Source organism: Plutella xylostella, chromosome 27, assembly GCF_932276165.1.
Source record: "Plutella xylostella chromosome 27, ilPluXylo3.1, whole genome shotgun sequence".
NCBI classification, from domain to species: Eukaryota; Metazoa; Arthropoda; class Insecta; order Lepidoptera; family Plutellidae; genus Plutella; species Plutella xylostella.
The window spans coordinates 8,979,454-9,005,194 of NC_064007.1; the positions used below are offsets into that span (position 1 = coordinate 8,979,454).

General features: G+C 39.0%; 1 protein-coding gene across 1 annotated transcript in view; it reads left to right on the top strand.

Annotated features, from left to right (window-relative positions):
• Window positions 1-21,063, top strand: part of LOC105382944 — a 153,397-nt gene extending 132,334 nt beyond the window's left edge. Inside the window, exons 2-7 of the mRNA XM_048630806.1 lie at window positions 16,255-16,472; window positions 17,204-17,339; window positions 17,812-17,945; window positions 19,554-19,757; window positions 20,100-20,274; window positions 20,605-21,063. Of these exons, the coding sequence (XP_048486763.1) occupies window positions 16,255-16,472; window positions 17,204-17,339; window positions 17,812-17,945; window positions 19,554-19,757; window positions 20,100-20,274; window positions 20,605-20,657 (920 nt within the window). The 3' untranslated portion in view covers window positions 20,658-21,063. The remainder of the gene's footprint in view (window positions 1-16,254; window positions 16,473-17,203; window positions 17,340-17,811; window positions 17,946-19,553; window positions 19,758-20,099; window positions 20,275-20,604) is intronic.
• The last annotated feature ends 4,678 nt before the right edge of the window (window positions 21,064-25,741 follow it).

The following is a 25,741-nucleotide window of genomic DNA, read 5'->3' on the forward strand; positions in this document are numbered from 1 at the left end:
ATGGTGTAGGTAGGGTATCGTTGAATAGGTCTTTTAATATAATAGGTATAAAAAAAGGTTAAAATATAATTATTTGGCTTTTACCCTTAAATTTGGGGACTACACCATAGACAAATCCTAATTTAAAAAATGATTTCAATAGATGGCGTGATTTTATGTTGGGTAACTCAGAATAAGAAGTGATGATATCTCAGAATAATAATGGTTAATGGTGCTATTCCGCTGAGCATCGAAACCGGTGGGACGCTAATGAAAAGTGGTCATGGAAATGCACCAGGGTAGACCCTGCTCCTAGAACAAGGCATGAGTTTGTGATTTGTGTGCGTGAAAAGCGAGGATGGAAACTTTGAATATTTTCTTGATTTTTTTATTATTGATGCAATAACATATATATAATTAGTATTATTCTGAGTTACCCACCGAAGTCACCCCGTGGCAGGTTGACTAGATAGGTACTTTTGCAAATCACGCCATATATCGTTGTTTTTATTAGTGGCTACTGTCTATAGAAGAAATTCCGTCATTGTCAATTTTACGTTACGAATGAATTTAGTAAACCCAGTAAACCTAACTAATCCAGAGGAAACCTAAAATATCTTTCTCTCTCTCTTTGAAAAACATACTTAATAGCCCAAACTCGATTATATTCTATTCTCTGTGGGGGTGTAAGTACCTGCACCTGGCTCTCTCGAGTGGAACCTTTGTGCATATCCCCAAGGTCTAAACTGCCTTCCTAAGCTTGAACCATTTCCCACCACGCTGGTCCACTGCTGGTTGGTGGGTTCACATATCTAGATGTGCTAAATCTAGATATGCAGGTTTCCTCACGATGTTTTCCTTCACCGTTAGAGCGATGGTATACATTGTACTTAAGTTAAAAGAACTCATTGGTACATGTCAGCGCCGTGATTCGAACCCGCATCTGTTGCGTGAGAAGCAGGCGCTTACCCGACTGAGCTACCACCGCGCCCAAACTCGATGCTTTTAGCTATTAAATCTTTGAAATAAAATTCAGTCACCTCCGTGTTACTGCCCTCATCAGATCCTCACGAGACCATGCCTCAACCAGCACCATGAGACTGTGTTTTTGAATCCTAACCTAATCTTCCTACGTATTGTCATCACTTAGATCCATTCACTATATTCCTGCTCCTCATCCCAGGGCCGTGGGGAGGCACGTCAGCTTTTTAAAAACATCAGCAGCAGACTAATAGAAGTCTCAAGGGACCCTAGGGCTGGCACTTACCTATCACAAAGGCTAAGCATCGCTATATAGCGGGGTAACGCGGCCAGCGTCTTGGGTACCCTACCCGACAGTGGCAGCGATCTGGCCAGCATCTTCTTTTTAGTTTAATTTTAATTTTATATTAGTGAGTTTTAGTTAGGCATTAATAATTATAATTTAATCAAGAAGTACCATGGACTTAACTAATAAAAAACATTATCATCTAATTTATTGAATATAGTATAAGAATTATGCTTCCTCAATTTCAAATCAAATTAGGTTGGTGTCATAAAAGTTGAAAAAGTGCAATGACAACCAATGTGCAGTGATTTTGTGTCTGTACACAATTAGATCGCGAGCTGTCAGTGCCGCCTAAACCGACGTGACCCTTCTTTGGAGGCCACCGGCCGACTGAGTCAAACGTCGCTTGTGTTTATGATTTTATAACACAGAAAGCCGCCATAGATATTTGTATGAAGATTTGAGGGGAAAAAATTGCTCAAGTTTGGGATTAATTTACACAAAATAGGTGTGTGTTTATTAAAAAACAAGGTATTTAGCGCCTAGTCCAAGCATTTATCTTTATAATTTGATAAGAATCATATGAAAATTCTTGATAATTACGACACAGTTGTTACAATACGGGAGTGTGATTTACTGGTTTTTCGTAATTAATTTACAGTTATCCATATAAGCATTTACTTAAATTCGAATGATTCAGCACCTAGCTAGACTCTTCGGCTACCTGTGTGATTTTTTTCACGGCTGTAGAGCATCATTTACTACATAATTCTATGACAATGCCAACCCTCGATTGCCTATTGCCGACCCTTAACGAACTATTTCGGTTTCTGCCAACCTGGTTATTATAATTATCTTGAGAAAACAATTTTAGCTTGTATTGAAAAGTAAACAAACACAAAATTAACGTAACAACAGAACCTACTTAAATAATGAAAGTTATGTAAAACCCTCTTAGGGTCATATTAAATATGTAGGTACAGAGAGTGAAAGATAACACGAAACGGATTTGAGTTCCGGTGGCGGGAACAATGAAATTAAAACTTAACACGTTTCAAATGTTAATTCAATGACCGTTTTTGGACTGTGTTTTATAAAACTTTAATGAATTCTTAAAATAACCCTAAATGAGGAAGTAAAACAAGCTTTAATAATGACGAATTTAATTTCGAATGTTCTTGATAGTAATAAAAACGAAGATACAGTACCTAAGTAACATGTTTCAATTCATAATCACTTATTATAAAGTTTAGGCTGGACTTTCACAAATTGGGACATAGCTCAGGCGCACAGGTCACTCACCTAACAAGAGAATCCATATTTAAATGACATGCCATTTTGTAACTTAGCTCTTATTCAGAATATATAATTTTTTATTATTTCTTTAGATTTAAGTTTATCCGTTCAATTCATAAATGGATATTTAAACCCATAAGTCGTGTGTTTTATTTCCAATGCAAAGTTACGATTGTAATACATATGACATAAACTACGTCCGCGTTTTATGGCTTTAAATAACAAACGCCCATTTACAAACATATGAATTTTATTTCACATATTTCAGTACAAAATGCTGTTAAAATAAATCCAGCCTGCCATTAACGTCTGTGAAGATTAACACCACAATTGTGTGTAAAAATAAATACAAAAATGTGATAATTTTGTCGTTATTGTGAGCTGCGGTCGTGTGTGTGGGGCGGGGGGGGGGGTTATTGTGTCACTGCGTTGTGCGTTTTGCAACCAGGGGGCGCAATTTCGACAGCTCGGGCTATAAACAGTGTCAAGATTTTTTATACATTTTCTCTGTTTGGCTGGAGATGGAGTAAACTATATTAAAATACTTTACAGTAATAGAACATTATCGTCGACCATGGAGATTATATCCAGAGTCACCGGAATCGGGCCGCTGACTACATTCACGTAATAAAGGCGCAACCAAATCTAAATTCGACATAGGTGCACCTACTACTAATCACGAGTAACCCTTTACTACCAAAATCTTCGAACACAATTTTATTATAGGTTTGAAGAGTATCCTAACTAATCCTAATCCTAACTAATATTAATAATTACTACTTATATACGAAAGTAACTGTGTCTGTCTGCCTGTCTGTTACTCTTTCACGCCAAAACTACTGAATAGATTTGAATGATATTAATAACCATATTATGGTCTAGATCCTGAGAAACAAGATAGGCTACTTTTGATCCCGGAATTCCTACGGAAAAACTTTTTAAGGCGAAGCGAAGCTCGCGGGGCCTCCTAGTATTACATAAATTTCCTAGTGACATTTTGATCGTACCCACAAAACCAGTTCTATCATAATAATCCGCCTAAAAATAAACGTTTTGAAAAACTATTCCATGTTTGGTCATTCTCTCAGCCGGTGATTCGCGAGTGGAACACAATCACAATCACACTACCGCCGTACTAAAGCTTCCATCGCGCTGAAAGGGCTGTGAATGAGTTAGTGAGTGAATGAGTTAGAGCCAGTGAGTGAACGAGTCAGTGACACGCGGCACGTATGCGTCACTCCGGCGGCTGCTAATGCGGGGCGTGAGTTGTGACAGGAGTCCGCATGTTATACAGGCAACGAAACCTTACTCTAGCGTACATCATTGCAATTATTAATGTGTTGTAGTAGTAAGTAGGTACCAACTTCAGTTAATTTTTGATCAATGAAACCTTGGACAATTTTATAAATATAATTGTGTGTGAAAAGAGAAGAAGATATAAAATGTATAAAATGACGTTTGATCTTTGGGAGACGCCTGATGTCCATCACAAATGCTTCTTGGCTGATTATGTTGTACAACATCAAAAACAACATTACGAATATTTTATTAAGAATTCGTGTATAATAATGATGGCACATCGGCAGAGCGGCGTGAGCGGCGCGGCGGTCGGGTCGGGCGGAAATTAAGAGCTCGTCAAATGTGCCGGCGGCCGCTGCGCGTGACGTCACCACGCGAGCATCGCACGAGCGTTGTCTGAATAGAAGGATTCATCGGCTAATATATATATGTTACATTACAGGCAGAGTGACCAAGGTTTGTTACCTTGTAGCCCATAAAACAACGCGGACTCGGGGGCCAGAGCCAGTCAGAATAGCGTCAGTCGTTGACTGCCCAGAGAGCGTCGGACGTATATAAAAAACAGTCATTATTGCGTCGCTCGGACAGGATCGTTTCTTGCACCCCAATTCACTTTGTAACTGATTCATACCGACCGAATAAGAGCTTTTCTGAAAAGTAAAATTAAATATATTTAAAATATTTCTATATTTTTACAAAACCTACTACAAAGACATTTTGTTTATTTTACGGAGACGATAGAAGATTTAGAATGCAATTAAATTGATAATAATTATTATTATTATTTATTTATTATCAGACAAGAAGTCCATAGCAGTTAGTAATACAATGTTCTTACATCTAGTGTTAGTAGGCATATATATACAACAAGAATATGTTAATTGGTGTGTAACCGCATCCATCTCTGAGTCAATGGAGAGTCCCATCGATCAGCAAAGACACTGAGGATGCTGTTGGTACTGCAGCGGATGCGAGCCATCAGAGATGCACATCTGTTCCTAATGATGGCGGCAAAACCATTTATACTTGCTTCCATAAACATCCCCGAAGCACTACATCGCCACGGCAGCCCCAACAGAACCCTCAGTGCATTATTATACTGGACACGCAGGTTGCTGTATGTCCGCTGGGTAAAGTCCACCCATAGGCTGCAGGTGTAGAATGATTGACAGTAAGCTTTAAACAAAGGTAATAAAGGTAAAAAGTAAAAAAGGTGATAAAACCGAGGTAGTGATTCTTCAGTACTTACTGGATTAATTGACGGTAGTCAACCCTTTCTAAGGCTCCCTACACACCAGTCTACCAATCTACCATATTATGCAATAAGGTGCAAACTTATAAAATTAAGCAATGGTTAGGCGGTAAACCAATAAATATAATTTAAAACAATAATCGCAATACAATTACTCATTACTCACACAGAATCATTCAAGTCCACAATAAAGGGTGATATCATCATTTATCACGATTTTAAACAGTTTTCTTTATTTTTTATGTTTTCTAATTAAGTACTACATCTATATTGTATTAAATTTAATTGGTATCATACTCTAATTTCAGCTTCACTCTTATCACATGCATCTGAAATAGCCTTTAGCATGCTCTTTTTTTACAAAAACCCTTTTTCCAAGTGACTGGCGAGAGCTCGAATATGTTGTGTGTGATTAATGGCTCGGGATTAAAAACTCTTTGCTTTAAAAATTACTCCACTCTTCGCTAATGAGAACTTTTTTCGGTTTTACGAGCGAAGTCTTAATAAGGTTGCCTTCATGACTTAAATTACAATTCTCGTGTTTAATTTTTTTTAGTAAAGGTGGGTCTTATCTTTACAAAATATTACGCTCAGTAATTTAACATAACTTTACGTAAATAGTTGTCAACTTGAAATTAAATACCTTCATATGGCTTCATCAAAACTACTACCAGGTTGTCATAAAACTAAAGAGCCTATTCCACAACATTTTCAATTGTAACTTTACACATAGAGTCCGCTTCAAATTACTTTGTCCCGTAGCTCAACTGCGACTCATTGTATAATGGGCTTTAGGACGATGGAAATAAGATTGTATCGTCGCATGAAATGTTCTAGATGAAGTGCGAGCTGGGATGAATGGTCGCCGTGTGTAATATTCGTTCCCGGGAGTACACTCGGCCCCGGAATGTCTCGTCGAATACTCAGTATTGGCGAAGTTGTGCAGTTTGATGTCGCTTCTATCGGTGGTCCTGCCTCCTGCTCATGTTCTAGGACTTTTACTATTTAATTGGAATATGAAATGTTGAAATGACAATTTTGTGTCGTATTGATTACACAAAATATGTCTGTGTTTGCCTGTTTCACGTCTTTGGTGCTGTCCAGTTAAGAATGATGACATTTTATAAGAAGAATACATATACATATGCTCTCACGACTGTAATCCCCGAAGGGGTAGTCAGAGGTGGCTCACAAAGCGAACCACCCACTTTTCGCAGCACATTTGTACTCACGTGATAGGTTGCGAACCATATCGCCGCATAAGCCGCATTCATAAGAAGAATACTTTCAATAAAAATATTTAATTTAATTATTTGTAACAATGAAACCTACAGTAGTAGGCTTAATTAGTAGTACGTTTCGAAATTACACAAAGTTAAACAACAGCACAAAAATACCGTACAAAGTTTCAGAACAAAGTTAAATACAGTCAACGAGTTGTCGACCTTTTTAATATTATGGACTAAAGTTCACTTCTAAATGCTTTAATTAGTTAACTTTGATGTGTGCCGCACTGGGTGCACCTAGAAAGCGTAGTATATAATATATTATATGATCTATGTTAAAATCACTGGCAACACCTACTATTATTATAACAGCGAACGTTTATTAGGATTAGTCTTTCACGCAAAAACTCCTTAAAATTTTAATAAATATAAGGTATGCAGGATGCTGACACATTTTTGATTCAGGAATTCCCACGAGAGCATTTTTTAAGGGGAATTGAAGCTCGCAAAAAGCATAAATAACGAGTAACGGTATTAAGGTAAGTAAGTAAATGATTTCGGACACATCCGGCAGATTCCACTTTTATCGGGATTATTCCATTTCTTTCATTGGATTAAAAGTTAAGGGCACTTTGTAGTTGCCAGTACGCGCCCCACCGCTCCCGCAACTCACTACACAAACTCAAACAAGGAATTAATGACTAAACACTCGGGAACTTTGCATTTACATTTCCACAGCGAGCGAGCGGCGGCGACTGGCGGAGTTCAATAAACAAAGTGTCGGTTACTAAATGGCGATTGACAAACTCGACTAGTGATGTCTGTTTGGGACTAGCTCGACTCTCAGTCAATCCCATCATAATATTATCTTTAACTTGTTTACAGTGAATACTCTGTAGTCTCCAAAAGCTGAAATATACCTACTAATTATCCTACTATTAAACTGTATCTAAAAAGTATCGTTCAAGTTGCTGTCTTTATAACTTTTATTTTATTGGTACCATATATTATATTGTTATGGGCAGAATATACCCATAGTTTAGAAATATTCCTAAACATAAATTATGTCTCATACCTACAAAATTTCACATTTGGTATATCAATCATAAAATAAATAAATAATTACGAATGCGCTATAGACCTTAAGGCCACAGCAGCGCTGTTTTTCAGCTGGGCCTCAGTCACGAAACTATTTTATTCTTTGCAATTTCACAACTGCCCAATAATGCTCTTCCAGAACTATCGATACGTAATCTATCAACTACTGTCCCGTCACTAGTGTTGGTTAACTAAACGGCGATTGGCAAAGTCGGTCAGCGCTAATAGGCGGTGTCGGTCGAGCGGACCGCTCTCTTGATGTGTTCACTTACTTTGACTTCCACTTTAACTTTGGAACTGTTTGAAAGTCACGGTCAGCCCTGTTTGTGAAGGGAGTGGTTGGAAGTGAATGTCAATAGTTGTTCGTAATTATTTCAAGTTGAATTAACTTTAGTCTATTTTGTATAATTTTCGTATGTCATTTTTCGTTCGGAATTCAATTTGAATACAACAAGTATTTGTTGTGACGGTGAATAATTCTAATAGAGGTGAATTTGGGTGTGTCACCGTTACTTAACCCGTCAGATCAGTATATAAGTCACTGACTGCCAGATAGATAAGTGTCACTTCAAAAATATCGGTTGGTTTTTAAAGTAAATTAGTTTATGTATTAGGTTTTTAAGAGCCATACAAAATAATATTGATCGTCGCCAAAAATAATTATGTAAAATTTAATTTTCCAAATACAATTAGAACGTTTATTAATAGTAGCGGTATTAAGAGAGGTCAAGTACCACCTCTAATAGTAATAAATTGATGTAAAATGACCATTGTTCAATTATTTACATTGAAAATTATAAAATATATTATTATGACAAATTTTGAATAACTACCTAGTACCTACTTTAGCATATCCGGTAGACAAGTGCTACACTCAACACCACTAAACCACTAAGTTATTTATTAATTTCAGCACTTAAAATTGTTATAGATACGTAATATAAATTATGTTTAATAAATTCAGGTCACAAAGTCATTTTATTTATACGGATGTTCCTCCTTGTTTTTAAAGTAGCTAGTGACATTTGACTTTTTTTATGGCCGGGTGAATTTTCAAAACATTATTTTAACAAAATAATGACGATTTCTATCACCTCCTACTGGCACAACGTTGACTAATGAGACATTCTGTAAATACGACTAATAAAATATCTTTGTGCGGATAAAAACTTAAACCGATGCCTAACGAAGCCAATAAGTTCTCAAAGAGCTACCACGGCACTCGCTCAGCTTGGCCACAACCTCTCAGTAGCGTATCCAGGTAAGTTTGACCGCTAATTGCCGGTCAACCCGCCGACTAGGAGCGGCAGTGTATACCGCACCGACGGTAATTATCGCTCGAATGATGGCTAAAGAGTTGACGCAATTGGAACTTATGGCGGGTTTTAATATAATACACTCACGGGCAATGAAATAGTTCCACTCACAAAATGCCGACACCAAACGACCCCAATTTTTTCAAACATTTCATTAAAAATTTGTACCGTATTTTGTTGGTAATATCCTGATGCTCTGTTATTATTATTATTAAATTCTTTATTGCACAAAATAAATTGGTACAAAGGCGAACTTAATGCTAGCAGCATTTTCTACCAGTTAACCTTTGGTGATGTTGAAAAAGTGATTGGTAGTGCTTACGATAGAAGATGGTCTAAATTGAGTAACTAACCAAAATATTAATATAACTATACCTATACAATATAAATAAATAATTATATACATGATACATACATAAATACATTACATACATACACATATACATACATAAACTTAAAATTACTATCATCATCATCACATAGATAGGGATCAATGTACTTCAATGTTGCAGAAGGCATCATTAAGCTAGCATTTTCGTTAAAGTGTAATTTGGTATTTTTCTCAGTGGAACCTTTTCATTGCCCGTGAGTGTATTTACTTAATTATGTTTTACCCTGTGATGAATATAATAATATGCCGGAAAATAATGTTTAATCATCAAGTTATTCTACTTTAGCATTATGGAAAGCCTATGTCTAGGATTCAGATTCAAAAGTTTTTTTAAGAAATAATACACATAGTTACTTATTTATTATTGCTACTCTAGAGATTAATAAATAATCTCGAAAGTGCGGTTTTCATGGGATCGCTTAGTGCAGTTCCACCGAGCGCGCGGCGGCGACCGCGCGGTTAATTACCCGCCCGAACGGCGTGTGACGTCATTATACACGGGAATTAAGAGTCTCCACTCTCGGGAAACAATTTCGTCCCGGATTTTAGAGATATTTTCGGTAAATTACGGAAAATTACAGCTTTTATTGCCAGGTGAAGCCGATTACGCGGCCCATTGTAGTCCGCTATTGAGTGGGCGCGGGAATTCTGTTTGTGGAATGGTTTTTATGAGTTTATTACGAATGAATTATTATTAGAGGCGAGGAAAGGATATGAGAACAATAACATTTTAATACTGTCTCTAGCTGTTTACGCGTCAACGCCTAGATAGTCGTAAATAACACCTAGAAAGTTGGTTAGCGTGTAACAGAACGCTAACATGGCGGCAGCGGCATTATAAAAGTAGTGAAGCTGAATTTATGTTGGTCGTCACACTAGCAACTCCACAGACGTTAGGTTAGATTCCAATCGCTTTCTACTTCAAATACAAAGTCAAAGTTTGTTCGCTGACGCGAACAAACGCACGCACGCTTCAGTAGAGCTTAGATTCACAGATAACGCTTGTCAGAAATTCCACAAGCAATCGTAGACCTAGTTTCGGTCTCAGCAACTTTATAGCCTTTCTTGAAATACTTAGAATCGGTACAATTAAGACAGAGTTTCAGCAAGCAAGAAACTTACCGATGTTTGAACAGTTCCAAATAACAGTTAAGCAAAACGTCTCACCTTCCAACTAATATTGCCAACTCAAACATGATTAAATCAACATCTTCTAGACTTGAGATGACAGAGGTCCGTCCAGACAGTGTGACCTACGCGCAGCCGGCGGCGCCACCGGGCCGGGGGTCTAGCGCGCTGGACGGACCAGGTCCGGCGATGTTTGATTTAGAACCTGTATAATTGGGTGTTCGAGATTGGATCGCAGTGGACTCAACCCCGACTCCGGGCGGGTTCAAGTTACAGGATGAAAGGATCAATGTTAAATTTAGTTCCTGCTTAATGATAGGTGATATTAATTTTGTTGCACAAGTTAGCTCAAGACTGGAGTTCATTCATTGCTCGAAGATTTTTTCTTAATACATTTACTAATATTCACCAGCTGGCTATACTGGCTGGTGAAGCAGGGCTCGCACACGCACATGCTGTGGGCCCGCCCACATACACGGATTCAAAATCCAGTGACCAGGGGGTCACTCTATGATAAAAATGAAGTGTCGGAGCGCTGCTGTGCGAGTCACGACTCTTGCTGTATTACCAATTGCACGACAGCTATCGTTCTTTCGTTTTTCGTCAATATACTCGTAGTAACCTTCCAGTACCGGCTTTCAACAACGACATCAAACAACACTGTAATTATAATTTTGTCTCTTCTTTTTAGCTTGTCGGTCGGATAATGCCTAGTATTGCTATAGTGTCAAAAGTCTGGTGAATACTTTCTCTTCACTGAAGGATTAACCAGACAGATAAGGTTGTGACAATCGCCATTCGAGGAGGTTCTTTTCATGAATCGTAAAATTCAGTTCATTATTTTTAACTACTTTATTTTTTTAATTATTTATTTATTTATTTGTATATTGGAAAGTATGTACATAAATGATGGAATCTTCATATTTTATAGTATGTTGTTAGTTTCAACCGAATGATCATAGATATGAAAAATCATACATAAAATTATACCACCTTTCCGGATTTTCTTAAAACTACTCCAGTTCCATAACTAAGTGCCATCTGAAAGATGATAATAATAACTTTATAATTCACGCTTTCAGAGCATAGAGTGTTGTCTGTTGTGGTGCTCGTTAGGATCCTAGGTCCACTAGGTATGTTGGCTGATGATGAACCCAAACTTTTATTTTCTAATTGTACAGGAGAACAATCACAGAAGCACAGGACAGCTACAACTGGCAATGATAAATGGCACTTCACGCAGTATTATTTAAATTATATAAAGTAACCTCCTTTTGATGAATTATCTGCATAATCCGTACTAAGTTGACATACTCCGTTGAGTTGGGGTGCTGGAAGGTAACATCTGGTTACTATTTAACATCAACTTACTCATGACAGTATACATACATACATAGGTAGTAATAGGTATACTAAATGCAATATAATTACTTACCATAATGTTTTCACGAATGATTGTGTCAAAGTCTGGGAAAATATCGTCCTGAAAGAATATGCGATTGAAGTAAACTATCATATTTTTAGGTCCATGTATTGATTAGATATTTATTGTTTGACAAAAATGAACCCTGTCAAATATTTCCACGGCTCTGTCGAGTTCATCCCGCAACGGATGTTGTGAATCATAATTATGTAACATACGGATTTTATAATGAGATACAAGTACCTAGACCTACGTACAGTAGGTCTAGGTACTTGTATCTCAACTGCGAAAACATAAAGTTCATTAAATTCATGCAGACTTGCTAGAAAATATTATATTTATGGAGTCTGTAGCTAGTAATATTGCGAACAGTTGTCAGAACTGCGATCCGAGAGAACAATTTTACTGCTATTTTTTCAATAGTCAGGTAAATGTTAGCCTATTATTATAAATTCTGTCAGCGCTGTGCTGTGCCCTTTTGGTCACATGCATAGCTTATGCTGAGCCTACCCCTTTTATCATACAATAACGATGACAACATATTGTAAACACAAGTGTTATCTTAGATTTTCATTTTAAAATATTGTTTTTTTTCTACTTTGTCTGTGTATATGTATGATAATAAACGTTTTCTATTCTATTCTATTCTTTTCTATAAACTTTCAATGTAATCTCTCAAGTTTATAATAATATGCTGCAAACAAATCAATAAGTACCTACAGTAATTAAAATAAATAAATGAGGTTGACATTGGTACGTATTTCACTGTGTGGGAACATAACTCACCTTTTCAATGAAATCCTTTAAATAATTGTCAAATTCTTCGTTTAATCCTGGTAAATACAGCTGCGAAATTAAAAATATTTGAAATAAATAATGAAAATAATTACAAAAATATGTAATTCGTGGAAAATATGAAATAAATTATATCAATGTGAATACGAATGGAAATAATAGTAGTTCGAAGTTTTTTTTTTTTTTTCTTAACCTCTATTGTCCCACTGCTGGGCAAAGGTCTCTCCCTGAACATTCCAGTTCGAAGAATGTATGTCTATTTAAACTATTCGTACCTATACCATTTATTCAACGTTAACTTAACTAATATTGCTGTTATGGTGTCAATAAAGACTCTTTAATTTAATTTTAAATGAGGATAAAGGTGCATAGCCAAGATACAATAATAATAATAAAAAAAAACAAACGTAGGAGTCGTTTGGTCTATCAGTTTCAGATTTGTAACTTGAAACAAACTCACAGACACATATGTAATATTATAACACCTATATATCTGAATAGAGTATCATAGTAAGACACTACGCTCACCTCAACAATCACAGTATTATTATTAACAGGTTCGGTTTTGTTTGCTGTTCAATCTAGGGTATGTGTCTTTATTATTATAAGTTTTTCGGTTGTTAGTAGGTATATTTGACATTTATTTTACAAATATTCTAAAGAATAAATGAAATAGTTAACCGACTTCAAAAAAAGAAGGAGGTTCTCAATTCGTATGTATGTATTTTTTCATTACCTTATGAAGTTATTATTATTTAACCCCTACGAGACTACAACGCACGACTTTTGACATAGTGAAATTCATCAGAACCAGTAAAGTTAAACTGCGTATTTAATTGCATTATTATTTGTTTCATTCATTATAGCGTGGTTGTTGGTAAATGTTGGACACATTCCAAATACAAGCACTCACGCACAATGAAGCTTTGAGCCAAATATTGATTAATACATGATGTTACACAGAGTGCAGGCTGGCAGCGGCTATGACTCTAGTCTCACTGTACAAACCAAAGTCACCTTCATTACTAAAAAGGGGTCTACCTATGACAGAAGGCTTAGTGCGAAAAAAGCGTGTGTGTATCAAGCAAAAATTAAAAATTACTGTAATTATATTAACTGTGATGTGAAAACTATAGACTTTAAATACTTATACAGGATCGGTAATACCCTTGGGACTTGGGACCATAATATTAGTGGCTCCAACATAGTCACCTCTGCATACCCTACATGAGAGCTCAGCTCGAACTAGGTAATAGTTTGTCTCCGACACGCGGCTGCAGTCGCTCTCTGCAGTACTTTGTCGTCGATAGCAGTCGATTAGTTCATCCTCTGCCTCTCGAGTCCCGCTAATGAGGTAATGAGTCGCCGCGATCTAGAACACTCGTTGCAGCGCCATCTAGCGACAAGTGAAGCCGATTCCGTAAACTAACGCCATCTATTGACGTAATAAAGTACGTATGTAAGATAGCATTTGCAAAAGAACTCAATTGAGAAAAAAATATATTATATTTTTATATAAATGATAGGAGGAAGTGTAATCTTCATTTCACTATCCCAATGTAGCTATCATCATTGTAGGTATCCAGCAAAACAGTTCCAAATTACCCAAAAACATATTTACAACAAAAATACTGTAATAAAATCTAAAAGCAAGTTACTGCAGATATTCGCCAAGTTTCCTAAACAGTTGCACAGAACTGGCTGAAGAAGTCAGAACATAACAACATACTAATAGAGTTAACAAAATACGCGCGCAACTTGTAATCAGGTTTTGTCCTACTTTTGTTTTGTTCTAGTTTTGGCAACCGAGAGCTCTGTGCAATCAATTAGAGTAAATCTATTCTTACCAGACGTCTTATTTTCTATTTTGTTATTTTTAATAGGGTGTAACATTTATGTATATATTTATTTTGGCAAATAACTAAGTAATAATAAAACTATACTTATTCTCTTTTTCACAACTACTTACACGTTACTTCAAGGACTGTGTCTACATAATAACAACATAATATATTATGTATTCTGCACATAACGAAAGCACTTTCATCTGGCATTACGCGTGTTGGGGAATAGCTTTTCCTTCTTTTGTTTCAGTAAATCTGTTTTTCTGATCTGCCTTCATGTTCTCAAACGATAGATTCTAGAATTGTTGCCACTTGGTCATATCTAGGAGCTGTAGCCAAAAGCTTAAATAAACTGTCTATAATATTAGGCAGTTTATTAATTAAAGCTTTTTGCTAACAGCAAACTCTATTCGCTAATCATGTGTGTCTGAACCATTTGTTTGGAACTAATTTCAGTTCTAAATAGGTAATTTATCAATAACAAATATGCTTCATTCATGTTTGAACCAAGTTAATTAGAACTAGGATTAGGTAAAGTGTAGTTATTATTCAATGAACTGCGTAATCTTACTTAATTAAACTTTAATAACTTCTGAAATTAAAAAAAAAACTAAGCACCTACCTTATATTGAATTATTTACAGCAGTAGGTAGGTATTATTTATTTTTTACATTATTTCCTTGCTACATTCCATCTCTACCTATGAAACAATTCATTTACCTACGTAGCTAGTAGTCGGCGTACCTACTTCGTTACACTACGTAATAGCGAGTCTGTAATAAAGTTTGTTTGTCATCCCGGCGGCGGCGGCGGCGGCGGCAGCGCGGGGCTAGCCAGTGGAGGTACCGGGGCAGTATGGCAACTCGAATCATTCCTCAATAATTATAAAAATCAAATACTATAAGAACGAAAACTTTACCAAATGTAGTGCAGAAACAACTGAGGTGAAAAATTATTTACTATTTGGTTAAAAAACGTCTTCAAGTGATTATATCTGTTTGGAACCAACGTGGATATAACACACCTTACCCTAAATAATATTAATCATAATCAGGCTGAAGATTCAGGATTTTCAAGCGGAATTGAACTATTTCATAGAGACCAGAGACGTGTAACACTGTTGGCTTCTACTGCACAGCTCGTGAACTAATTGATGTTTGTGCTGGGAGCGTTATTAGTGACGTGACAATGCGGCGCGTATCAGCCAGCAGCAGATTCAATCACTTTCATTACGGATTTCCTACTTATCAACGACGGCTCATTTGGGGGTGCCCAATTTTGTATTTACAGATATGGTTATTGTTTATCGCAGTTATGTTGCGTCAATTTCTGATATGGTTTACAAATTTGACATAGCAAATAAACCCAAACATAATGTCACAGATTTCTGTGACATATATGTTGAGACGGTGACCGTTTCGTTTGGAACACATTGTAACCTAGCGATAATAAATATAACTATTATTATTTTCAGGATACCATTTTAAGTTTTAGCGTACGTGGTACAAAAACTACCTACTTTGGTATGCCATTTCCTTTCTTTCGTTCAAACTAGCAAACAAAATTTTGTAACAGTGAAGGGAAACTTGTAAATCTTCCCCTTGAACAACAACAATGTGTATTATGTAAACTCTATCATCTTCCGTAAACCTTGTGCACTATGGACTTAGCCAAGCGTCCAGTGTAAACATTCAGCAAACTACAGTGGCACCACTCATACTGTGGCAGAGTTCATCTCCAGACTTTCTTCTAAAACCAACGACACATGTTTACATACCATGCAGACTAAAATGCTAATGCTATTCATGTCCTCATTATAAACAATGCCTCATCTATCATCCATACTTGGTATGGGCACTTTTTATGACTAGCACTAAGATTTTGAACCTCCTGCTTTCGCAGACCCAACCATCAAACCTAACCCCATCTCTCTCTTACAGGTGGAGTATGGTCTCTCCGCAACGTGTCCATCTCTGTCCCGCGCGGGGTGCTGTCGGGCGAGGGCGCGGCGGTGTCTCTCCGCTGCGACTACGACCTGGAGGGCGCGGCGCTGTACTCCATCCGCTGGTACCGCGGCGACACGGAGTTCTACCGCTACGTGCCGCGCGAGATGCCGCCCACCATGGTGTTCCCGCTGCCGGCTGCGGCTTCTGTTGATGTGAGTGTGACTGCAATTTTATGATAGGCAGTTAATGATTGTAATGCAGATACAACTCTAGAAAGTAGCACCATACTCTGTCATTGCTTCGATGTAGCACCACAATATTCTGTCGCCAACCTTCTCCATGCAATCATTACCCGTACGCAAGATATCTATAGCGTACGCTCGGCATACTTTGGGCATTCAGCGCCTGGCGCTAATCTGATCAGCCAATCCTTTCAATGGTGACTGAAACTAATCTACGTAGTTCACATGTCTGTCACCGACAGATGTCGGCGAACACCAACATACATACATGCCGCAACGAATGCCCCGTAATAATTTACTGCAGGACATGAGTCTCCTCCAGTACCTATTGGAGTAATAATGCCAAACCTCATTTATCTAAGCTTGAAACGTGGCTTGGAGATATAAGATAACTGTATACCAGATATACCAGCTGGTCTCCAGCTACCAACAAGCACCCAGTTCCTCACTAAGTCCCTCCCTCACAGCTGTCAGCATCAGACGCGTCCAGTGTCCGCGTGGTGGGGCTGCACCGGCGGCTCTGAGAGATCCCCACATAATAATATGTACATGTTTATTATATTGCTGACTGACCTCTCCCCAACAGCTGTCAGCATCAGACGCGTCGTCAGTGCGCGTGGTGGGGCTGCACCGGCGGCTCTGAGAGATCCCCATATTCACACATATATTATTACTTGCTGACCGTACCTCTCCCCTCACAGCTATCAGCATCAGACGCGTCGTCAGTCCGCGTGGTGGGGCTGCACCGGCGGCTGTCCGGCGTGTTCGCGTGCGAGGTGTCCGCCGACGCGCCGCTCTTCCACACCGACATCCGCGCCGCGCCGCTTACTATCGTCGGTATGTACTATATTATGTAGTAGTTCTGTTGTTACAGGGGTTTCAAAAGTGACTTTCTAAAAGGCGTTATCCACCAATCCGCATTAGGCCAGCGTGGTGGACTAGCCCTAAAACCCTTCCTTCACGGAACGTGATGGGTCATGCTGATCATAAGGCGTTTAACATATTTAATGTTGTTCAGAATGACCCTTTAAGGTTCCCTGTCCACCAGGGCGGAGCAGGCTAGCGTAGTGGTGTGTGGGGCAATAATCTTCCAATAAAATTACATGAGCGAAGTTTTCTTCATTGGTCGATTTTTGTCTCGCACACCGCTCCGTATCTAACTAACTTGTCTTCATTTGAAGATTATACTTAACCCTGAAATTCGCAACACCCTGTATAAATAGCAAAATTTATCAGTCTATGATCAATATGTAAGTATGTCACAAGTGTCTTATTGGTTGGTCTTCTAAATGAATAACTGTTCTTTCAGATCCTCCGTTCCGCGCGCCGCGTCTGTGGGTGTCCCGCGCGAGCTACGTGCGCGGCGGAGTGATCACCGCCAACTGCTCCGTGGACGGCGCCTTCCCGCCCGCCAACCTGACGTGGACCATCGACGGACACAAGGCAAGTAGCTCCTGGACCATCGACGGACACAAGTACCTCCTAGACACAAGGCAACAAGTATAATGTACATAAAGGCAAGTACCCTCCTGGACTATCGACCAAAGCAAGTACTCTCCTGGACCACCGACAGCCATAAGGTCCCTCAAGTACCCTCTTGGCCCAGACAATCAATCAACATGAGCCTCCCGGACTACAGATGTACACAAGGCAAGTAACCTCCTGGAACATCTATCAACACAAACCACCCAGACAAAAGACAAGTACGGCGAAACAAAAGGCTAGTATCCTCCTACTACCGATTGACACAATGCAAGTATCCTGCTGGACCATTGACTACTCCACTCTAATATCGACCGACAAAAGTAGGTATTTGCTCCTGGACCATGCGCGGACACCAGACACGGAACAGGAGCTACTCGAAAGAGAATTATACAAGAAACCTTTTATTTCTTACTGTAGCTAATTAAATCCTTTGAAATCTAACTTTAGTTGTAAACAAGAGTTTTTAAAGTAGCCTGAAAGAAGTAGGTACTCACAAAATGAATGTAAGGATATAGATCAGAAAAGGGATCCCATTCATCCAATAAGACAAAAACTTAGAGACTTGCGAGCTTGTAGATGTAGGCAATAAACAAGAGGAAGGGCTAGCTATAGGCAAGTATAGCTGTAGCTGATACGGATAACGAACTTTAATCAATAGAAGCGGAACAAGAGCCGTTTGTCGACAACTTTTATACACTTAATTAAACGACATCAGAGAAATATGGCAATATTCGACGAGACAAAGGGAAACCCCAGAGCATTGTTTTTCTTCTCTTAGAAATATTTATTTTGGAACTTTCATAATTGAAACGGTCAGTCTTTTGAAGGCTCAAAACTTGTTGCTTCCGTATAAAATTATATTTCTCAATCTAAGTAAGGTTCCTATTACAAAACAATTAAAGCTTTGAGAACAACTTTGCAATCAAACAAAGTTGAAATTTAGTTACTCAAAAATAAGAGACTCAAATTAAATGTTTACCACTGCACAATGGCACAAGCAACATAAAGGATGAACTCGACGCGTCGACTGCTCAAAGAAACTCCGACAGGCGTAACACGCCGCGCGCTGCCGCCGCCGCGAGCAACTCGCGACAAGTTACGCGGCTTGTTGCAACAGTTGTTCCGCGTCGATCTCAGCAAGACTTCTTTGTACGCGGCGCGTGTGCAACTTGGATGTGGATAAATTGGTTCCCAGTTAGTTCTGAGCGATTATTCTTTTGAGCGAAGTTTTTTTGTTGATTTCTGAAAGTACATACGGTTCATATTAGGTTTACGCTTTGACCACTTAACCCAATATTGAAATAAAGTCAAGTGGCTCCAAATGGGACATTTTCAATCATTTATAATAGTCAGCATTCACTTTCGATATTATGATCATTCAATATCGTAATTTTTGGTAGGTAGGAGGAATATTTTATTATTTACTTTGTACATGTAGTGTCACAAATTACAAAGAATCATATCAGCCCAGTTTTGTTTTGATCCTTAGACATACTTACGAGCAGCCCAACTTTGATTTCAGCCTTAGACATACTCGCCAACTACTCCCAACCTCTCCCCCCACAGATAGCGGAGCACGTGTCGCCCGCGCCGGCGTCCGAGCTGGACTTTTCGGAGGCGCCGGCGTGGAGCCGCCTGGAGCTGACGGTCCTGGAGGCCGAGGCCTACCGCGTGGGTCTCAGCTACACCAGCGGAGGACTCAGCTATACCAGCGACCAGTTCTATCCGGATCATACCGTGTATGACGTCAGGGATGGGAGCAGTAAGCAGGTGGGCGATTGGCTTTTGTTTTTCTGTAGGAATTAAGTGATGGTTTGTCTTCTTTGCGTGTCGGTGACAATCGCGCTGGTCAAGGGTTTGTCGCCGTGGTTAAAGGATTGGTCAAACAAATTAGCGTATGTTTCTGACTGTCCTGGTGTTACGGCACCCGTAAAGGCTTCATTCGTGCACCCCATATCCCTGTTTGACACCGAACCGTATGTCGAAAGCAACAATAACCTGTTTCCTCCTTCTCGTGAAAGCTCCATTCGTGCACCCCATATGCCTGATTGACACCTAACAGTATCCCAAAACCAACCTACCCTTTACTCTAACCTACTCCCCTTCTTCCAGGAGACGGACCCCCCGCTCCGCTACACGCTGCCGGCGCCGGCGTCGGGGCAGCTGGCGCTGCGCTGCGTGGCGTCCATCTACGACGTGTGGGCGCGCGGCGCGGAGCCCGCGGCGCTGCGCGAGGACAAGCCGCGCCCCGCGTCCGTCACCGGGGACGACTCCGCCGGGACACGAGGTATGGACAGCAAAAGAGACATGTGTGCTGCCCTACTGTAAATGCTTTGATGAGGTGGTTCTATAATCGGAAACGAAAAAAAGAATGTAAAGAAAAGAAAACTACATACTTCCCATTCCGACACAAAAGGGGCTCTTATATTCTAGGAGAAGAATGGGTGCAAGAAACTCTAGCTAAAAAGTGGACATTGGTAATGAATTGTCTACATATATCATCGAATTAGGCCGTTATCGTAGCAGCTTCATCGACGGCGTCCAAGTGTTAATCTTCTCTTAATCCACATTCGTTTCTTCATTGTTCCCTGAGTAACTCCGTGTGTGTTGTCCCCAGTGGCGCCCCAGGCCGCCGCGCTGCTCGCCGCCGCGCTGCTGCTGCTGTTATGATCGCCGCGGGGTCACTGAACTGTGCGGGGTCACTGAACTGTGCCACGGACTGCCCGCAATGGTGGACGACCTACGGATTATTTAGTACGGTCAAGAGTTTCGTTCCATTTATAAAAGAAAACCTTGAATTCAATAAGATAGAATGTGTGTTAATTAAGTAAGACTTCATGTGGAGTTTTGTTTAGGAAAACGTCGCACTTTGTCTACTACAAACGCTAAAGTAAATATCTTTATACGGGAAACTTGCTCGTCATAAGATACCTTTGATACATTTGCTAACTAACAAACAAAACCTTACACTCGTTGCTAATGAATGTGGCGCTCACTCGGGCCCCGGGGGATCGCTCTAGCTTCCGAAACCTGCGCTAACCATGACTGTATCTAGTTGTTTTAAACGTACGGATTACGGATGACGTCAGCTCTAGGTCGTTTGTTTATTGTGAAGCTAAAGTAGCCCCGCCGAGCCCGCGCGACGGCGCTCGCAACTTGATATCTCAGGTATTAATGAAGACACGCAGAGAGTTGCTGAACTACAGTACAACTAGTACTTGTACTATGTACTAGTTAGTAGGATATTCCCGACAGGAGATGCTCCAGACACGTCCCGGTGGTTGCGAGCGATTGTGCCAATTTGTGACGAATCCATACTCACGAGTGGAGGCTGATTCGGTTATAATGACGAGAGACCGCGTGGTTATTAATTATTGGTTTATAATGTAAAATGTAATGTTAATTCAGTTGATTTGACGTGATAATGATGCTGGATCTAAGACATTGTGTTTCGAAACTAAATATAAGTTACTCGTGATTGTATGAAATAACTATTGACATGCCTAATTCATTTCTGATTATGATGTAAATAAAATTAAGTACTAACTAATAACTCCATAGGTCCATCCACCATTGCCGACATAAATAAAGCTTAAAGCGTACTTGTTAAGGAACTAGTTTTAGAATTTACTCAAATTAATGCGAACATAATACGAGTAAGTACTTACTCGAATTTCAGTTGAAATTACACCAAACATAATTTTCGTTGTAACAAATCTATTTTGTTTTGTATTTATGAGGAAGAAGGTTTTCTGATAAGCCATGATTCAATATATTATTTTATGCTGTTTACTTCAGGTAACATGTTTGAAATGTTTTCCTATCTGTGTATATTTCGTGTGCTGATGATTCGCATTTGTTTGAGTAATGCGTACTTGTTGCGAAGCACAAACTATCGTTTATAATAATTATGTTACGATACCGTTATTTTGTCCTAAATAAATTTACTTAAATAAGCAGATAAGTATAGTTAGATGTCTATAAATGTTTGTTTTTATGAGTCATAATGTTAACTCGCCTAGAACTTCAGATTTAACCATTATAAATTATTATTTATTTTCATGTTAGACAATAAAAGGTAAAGTTTATTACAGTGTGTGTATGGGTGTGTGTGTGCGTGTGTGTGTGTGTGTGTGTGTGCGTGTGTGTGTTTGTGGTCGCAACAGCTACACTACGACATTCACTCAATTACGATACTTTGTAAGAAAACTCAATGTTGTGATAGATCCATAAATTGAATGAAACTAGTAAATTAATATGTATTTGTACTTTATACATAAGATTATATACTATTATTATAACTGTTACAGATTATATGTGAATATGTAAATAAAGGCATTAGTTACTTTATTCATCTGTTTCATTTTAGAAATTTTTCCAAACTCTCAGACTCCTAGTCTTCTCTTTCGTCGTCATCGTCACATTCCAACATTATTTAACGTAAAAAGCACATTAAATTGCAGCGTTTTCAAAAAATCTACATATATACAAAAGTAATACGGTTATCCATTTCGAAGGGACATGATACAGGCTGTGTGACCAACAATCAACGACTTCATAATATAAACATTTAAGATATACATCTTAATATTAAAATATTCATTCATTTTAAACATTTACCTCCATAAAATTTTTATCTCTATCACAATATTCACAACCAATAGGGGAGTGTGTTGCTGACAATTCCAAAATGAGTGTGATTTTCGGCGGCGGCGGCGGCGGGCATTAGATTATCTCCATAATAGAGGCTCCGAGCGCCGCGGTAAGCACATTAACTTGTCAAACTCATTGATGTTAGAGATAACACGAGCCGGATATACACGAGCCCTAACGAGCATGCTCGTACTGACACTATCTAAGTACCGTGTAACGTGGATAGAGTGTGAAGTGCATTCTATGATGCCCACTAAATAAATCAGATCTTAAAAAAAAATTCATGTTATTAAACAGTGGGCCCAATTTCACATCCCACATACCTACCTAATCTTATATTTGATGCGATTTATTTAAAATTTCGAAATGTCCTGACTGTCTACCACATAATTTACATTTCATACACTCTACATCTACTTAACGCAAGTCAAATTTTTAAATTATCTGGGTTACACATATTAATAGAGCATGCTCGTTTGCGTTGTAACCTGCCGTGTAGAGGGACACACTACACAATAATTATATTCAAAAACCCTATCATCGTCAGCGTCGTCGGTTCCTGTAGATTAAGGTTAGGTACCTTCTTAATAAAGTTGTTGTTTAGGATACAATTAGCAAAATACATAGGTATACACACTATATTTTTATACCCCTCAGCGCAAACACTTTGAATATGAAATACCTATACACCAGCCGAATCATTATTAATTCTGATGATATAAAGATTCCGGGTAAAATATTATACTTACCTATGTCAAGATAGCTACTAAGCAAATGAGATCCCAATTAAGTTTGGTAGAATCAGCATTTCAAGAATTCCGTACCTAATACGGAAAGCACATTATTTAACATGAGGAAACGTTTGTACGGCCTACGAACACACACATTTGACGACCGAATGGCGTAGTGGTTAGTGACCCTGACTACTGAGCCGAAGGTCCCGGGTTCGATTCCCGGCTGGGGCAGATATTTGTTTAAAGACAGATATTTGTACTCGGGTCTTGGGTGTTGATATTTATATTTAGTATCTATCTATCTATGTATTTGTGTAGATATATCAGCTGTCCGACACTCATAACACAGGTTCTGCCTAGCTTGGGGTCGGATGGCCGTGTGTGAGATGTCCCCACATATTTATTTATTTATTTATTATTTATTTATTATTATTACATAAGCCTCGGTATCACTTCATCGCTTCATCAGCAAGGTAGAGTGATGAGTCAGCTGAAGTCAATTCTGACTCCCTGTATAATAGTGAGGAGATGAAACTGACCTAGTTTTTTTAGGATTGCATCATGCGCCTTAAAAAATGTTACGATACTTGTACTGTTAATTCGACTAGGTCATTGACAAAATTCAAAATATCCTTTAAAATATTATTCACTTACCAGTAATTCTTGCTGGAGCTAAAACATAACATCTTATAATTCAGAATCTTAGATCTCTTCTATAATTTACAAGTTAAGTAAAATAAATAAACACAGCATTAGCATAGCGCTAACAAGTCCCGAGCTGATCACTGCGCCGCCGCCGCCGCCGCTGCACTCACTTCGGTTTCTTATTCAATTTTAAACAATATAACACGGCTAAACTTCCTTGGAGCCAGCAGCGTGGATCGCTCTTATTGCGTGGGTCACAGGGGCGAGGTTGGAACAGCAGGGTGGTATCGGTGTGTTGGTTTGTGTGTGCAGTGTGGAGTGGTCGTTAGTTTAGATTCAGCGCGCGGCCGAGGAGCCGCCAGAGCGAGGGACAAGACAGGGACTGAGGGCGGAGGGGCGAATGGAAACTAGCAGAGTCACTGATAGTACGTTCATCGTACGAATACGTACAATGGTGAATAGAAACAATTTCTCCTGCATGTTCTATTATGTGTGGATATCATACATGGTAGCATACGGATAAGGTCCTCATTGGTAGGCAACTCGCTCGCGCGCCTGCCTCGCGCAGCCTCGCCGAGTCGCTTGGAGCGCGTCCAGCTCCGCGCGCGGCTGATAGCGCACTGGACACTCGAGTGCTCATCACGTGGACGCGGGGTGGAATGTCTACTCGCCCTTAGATGGCTCTTAAGACGTTAAAATATGACTGTTCCTTTTTTGTGGATTGTGAACAATTGAACATGGTGGACTAACTCATTATCTCATTAATATCAGCCATCGGTTCAGGAGTAGATATTAATAGAATGCTTAGTGATGTGATGTCTGCACCGTTATGTCTGTGCATTCACTTTTTTTTAATAATAATTAAGTAATTAAACAGATTGATATTATTATATTTATAAAATCAGATCTCAAGGTATTCAAAACTGAGCTTCATTTTCAGCATAGGTTGTTACATAAAATCTTTCACAAATTGGCAAAAAATACTTTTAAAATGCCACTCGTAATAATATGCATATTATGAACATACCAATATTTTTGCTGATTCATGCGCTTACTTGAGCATACAATGTTTTTGTTTACCTGAATACGTAAGTTAATAACACAAAAAGCAGATTCCGAGTTGCCTCGTCAGCTTTCCCTTGAGCCAAACGTAAAATGATCTATAAATCAAACGATTTTTAAAAAGTTCCGAATCCCTTTTGGAATGTCAGCAGAAATCCGGCGACACACCGCGACAGAACCTCCTAAATACTGGTATTATTTTAATAAAGTCAAGAAGAAGTCACATAATTCTATCAGCGAAGTGGTCCCCTCCTGGCCGCGCGCCAAGGCCTCGGCCAGATATTTAGTTAGTATTCGGAGGAATAGAACTAGAAAAATATTTTATTTTCGGGAAATAGGGCACTGGTAAAAGGATAGTGGTTTATTTGCATAATGTGTAGGATTTGTGGCTCTCTCGTATGGAACAAGTGTCGCGAGGCAAAGTGCGCGTGTGACCGGCGGCGGCGGCGGCGGCGGCGGCGGCGAGTGTAGGCCCCGCGGCCGTGGTGACTCACTCGATACTTCCCAGAAGGACCTTCATACGTAGAAATGAAGGTTGTTGTTATGCCTGAGATAAATAATTAAATCATAAATTATTCTTGTTTTGGTTGTTACAGTCATAAAGCGGAAGAGAAAATAATTAAACCGAGAGTCTTTAATTCTGTAAGCCCCGAAACTCAT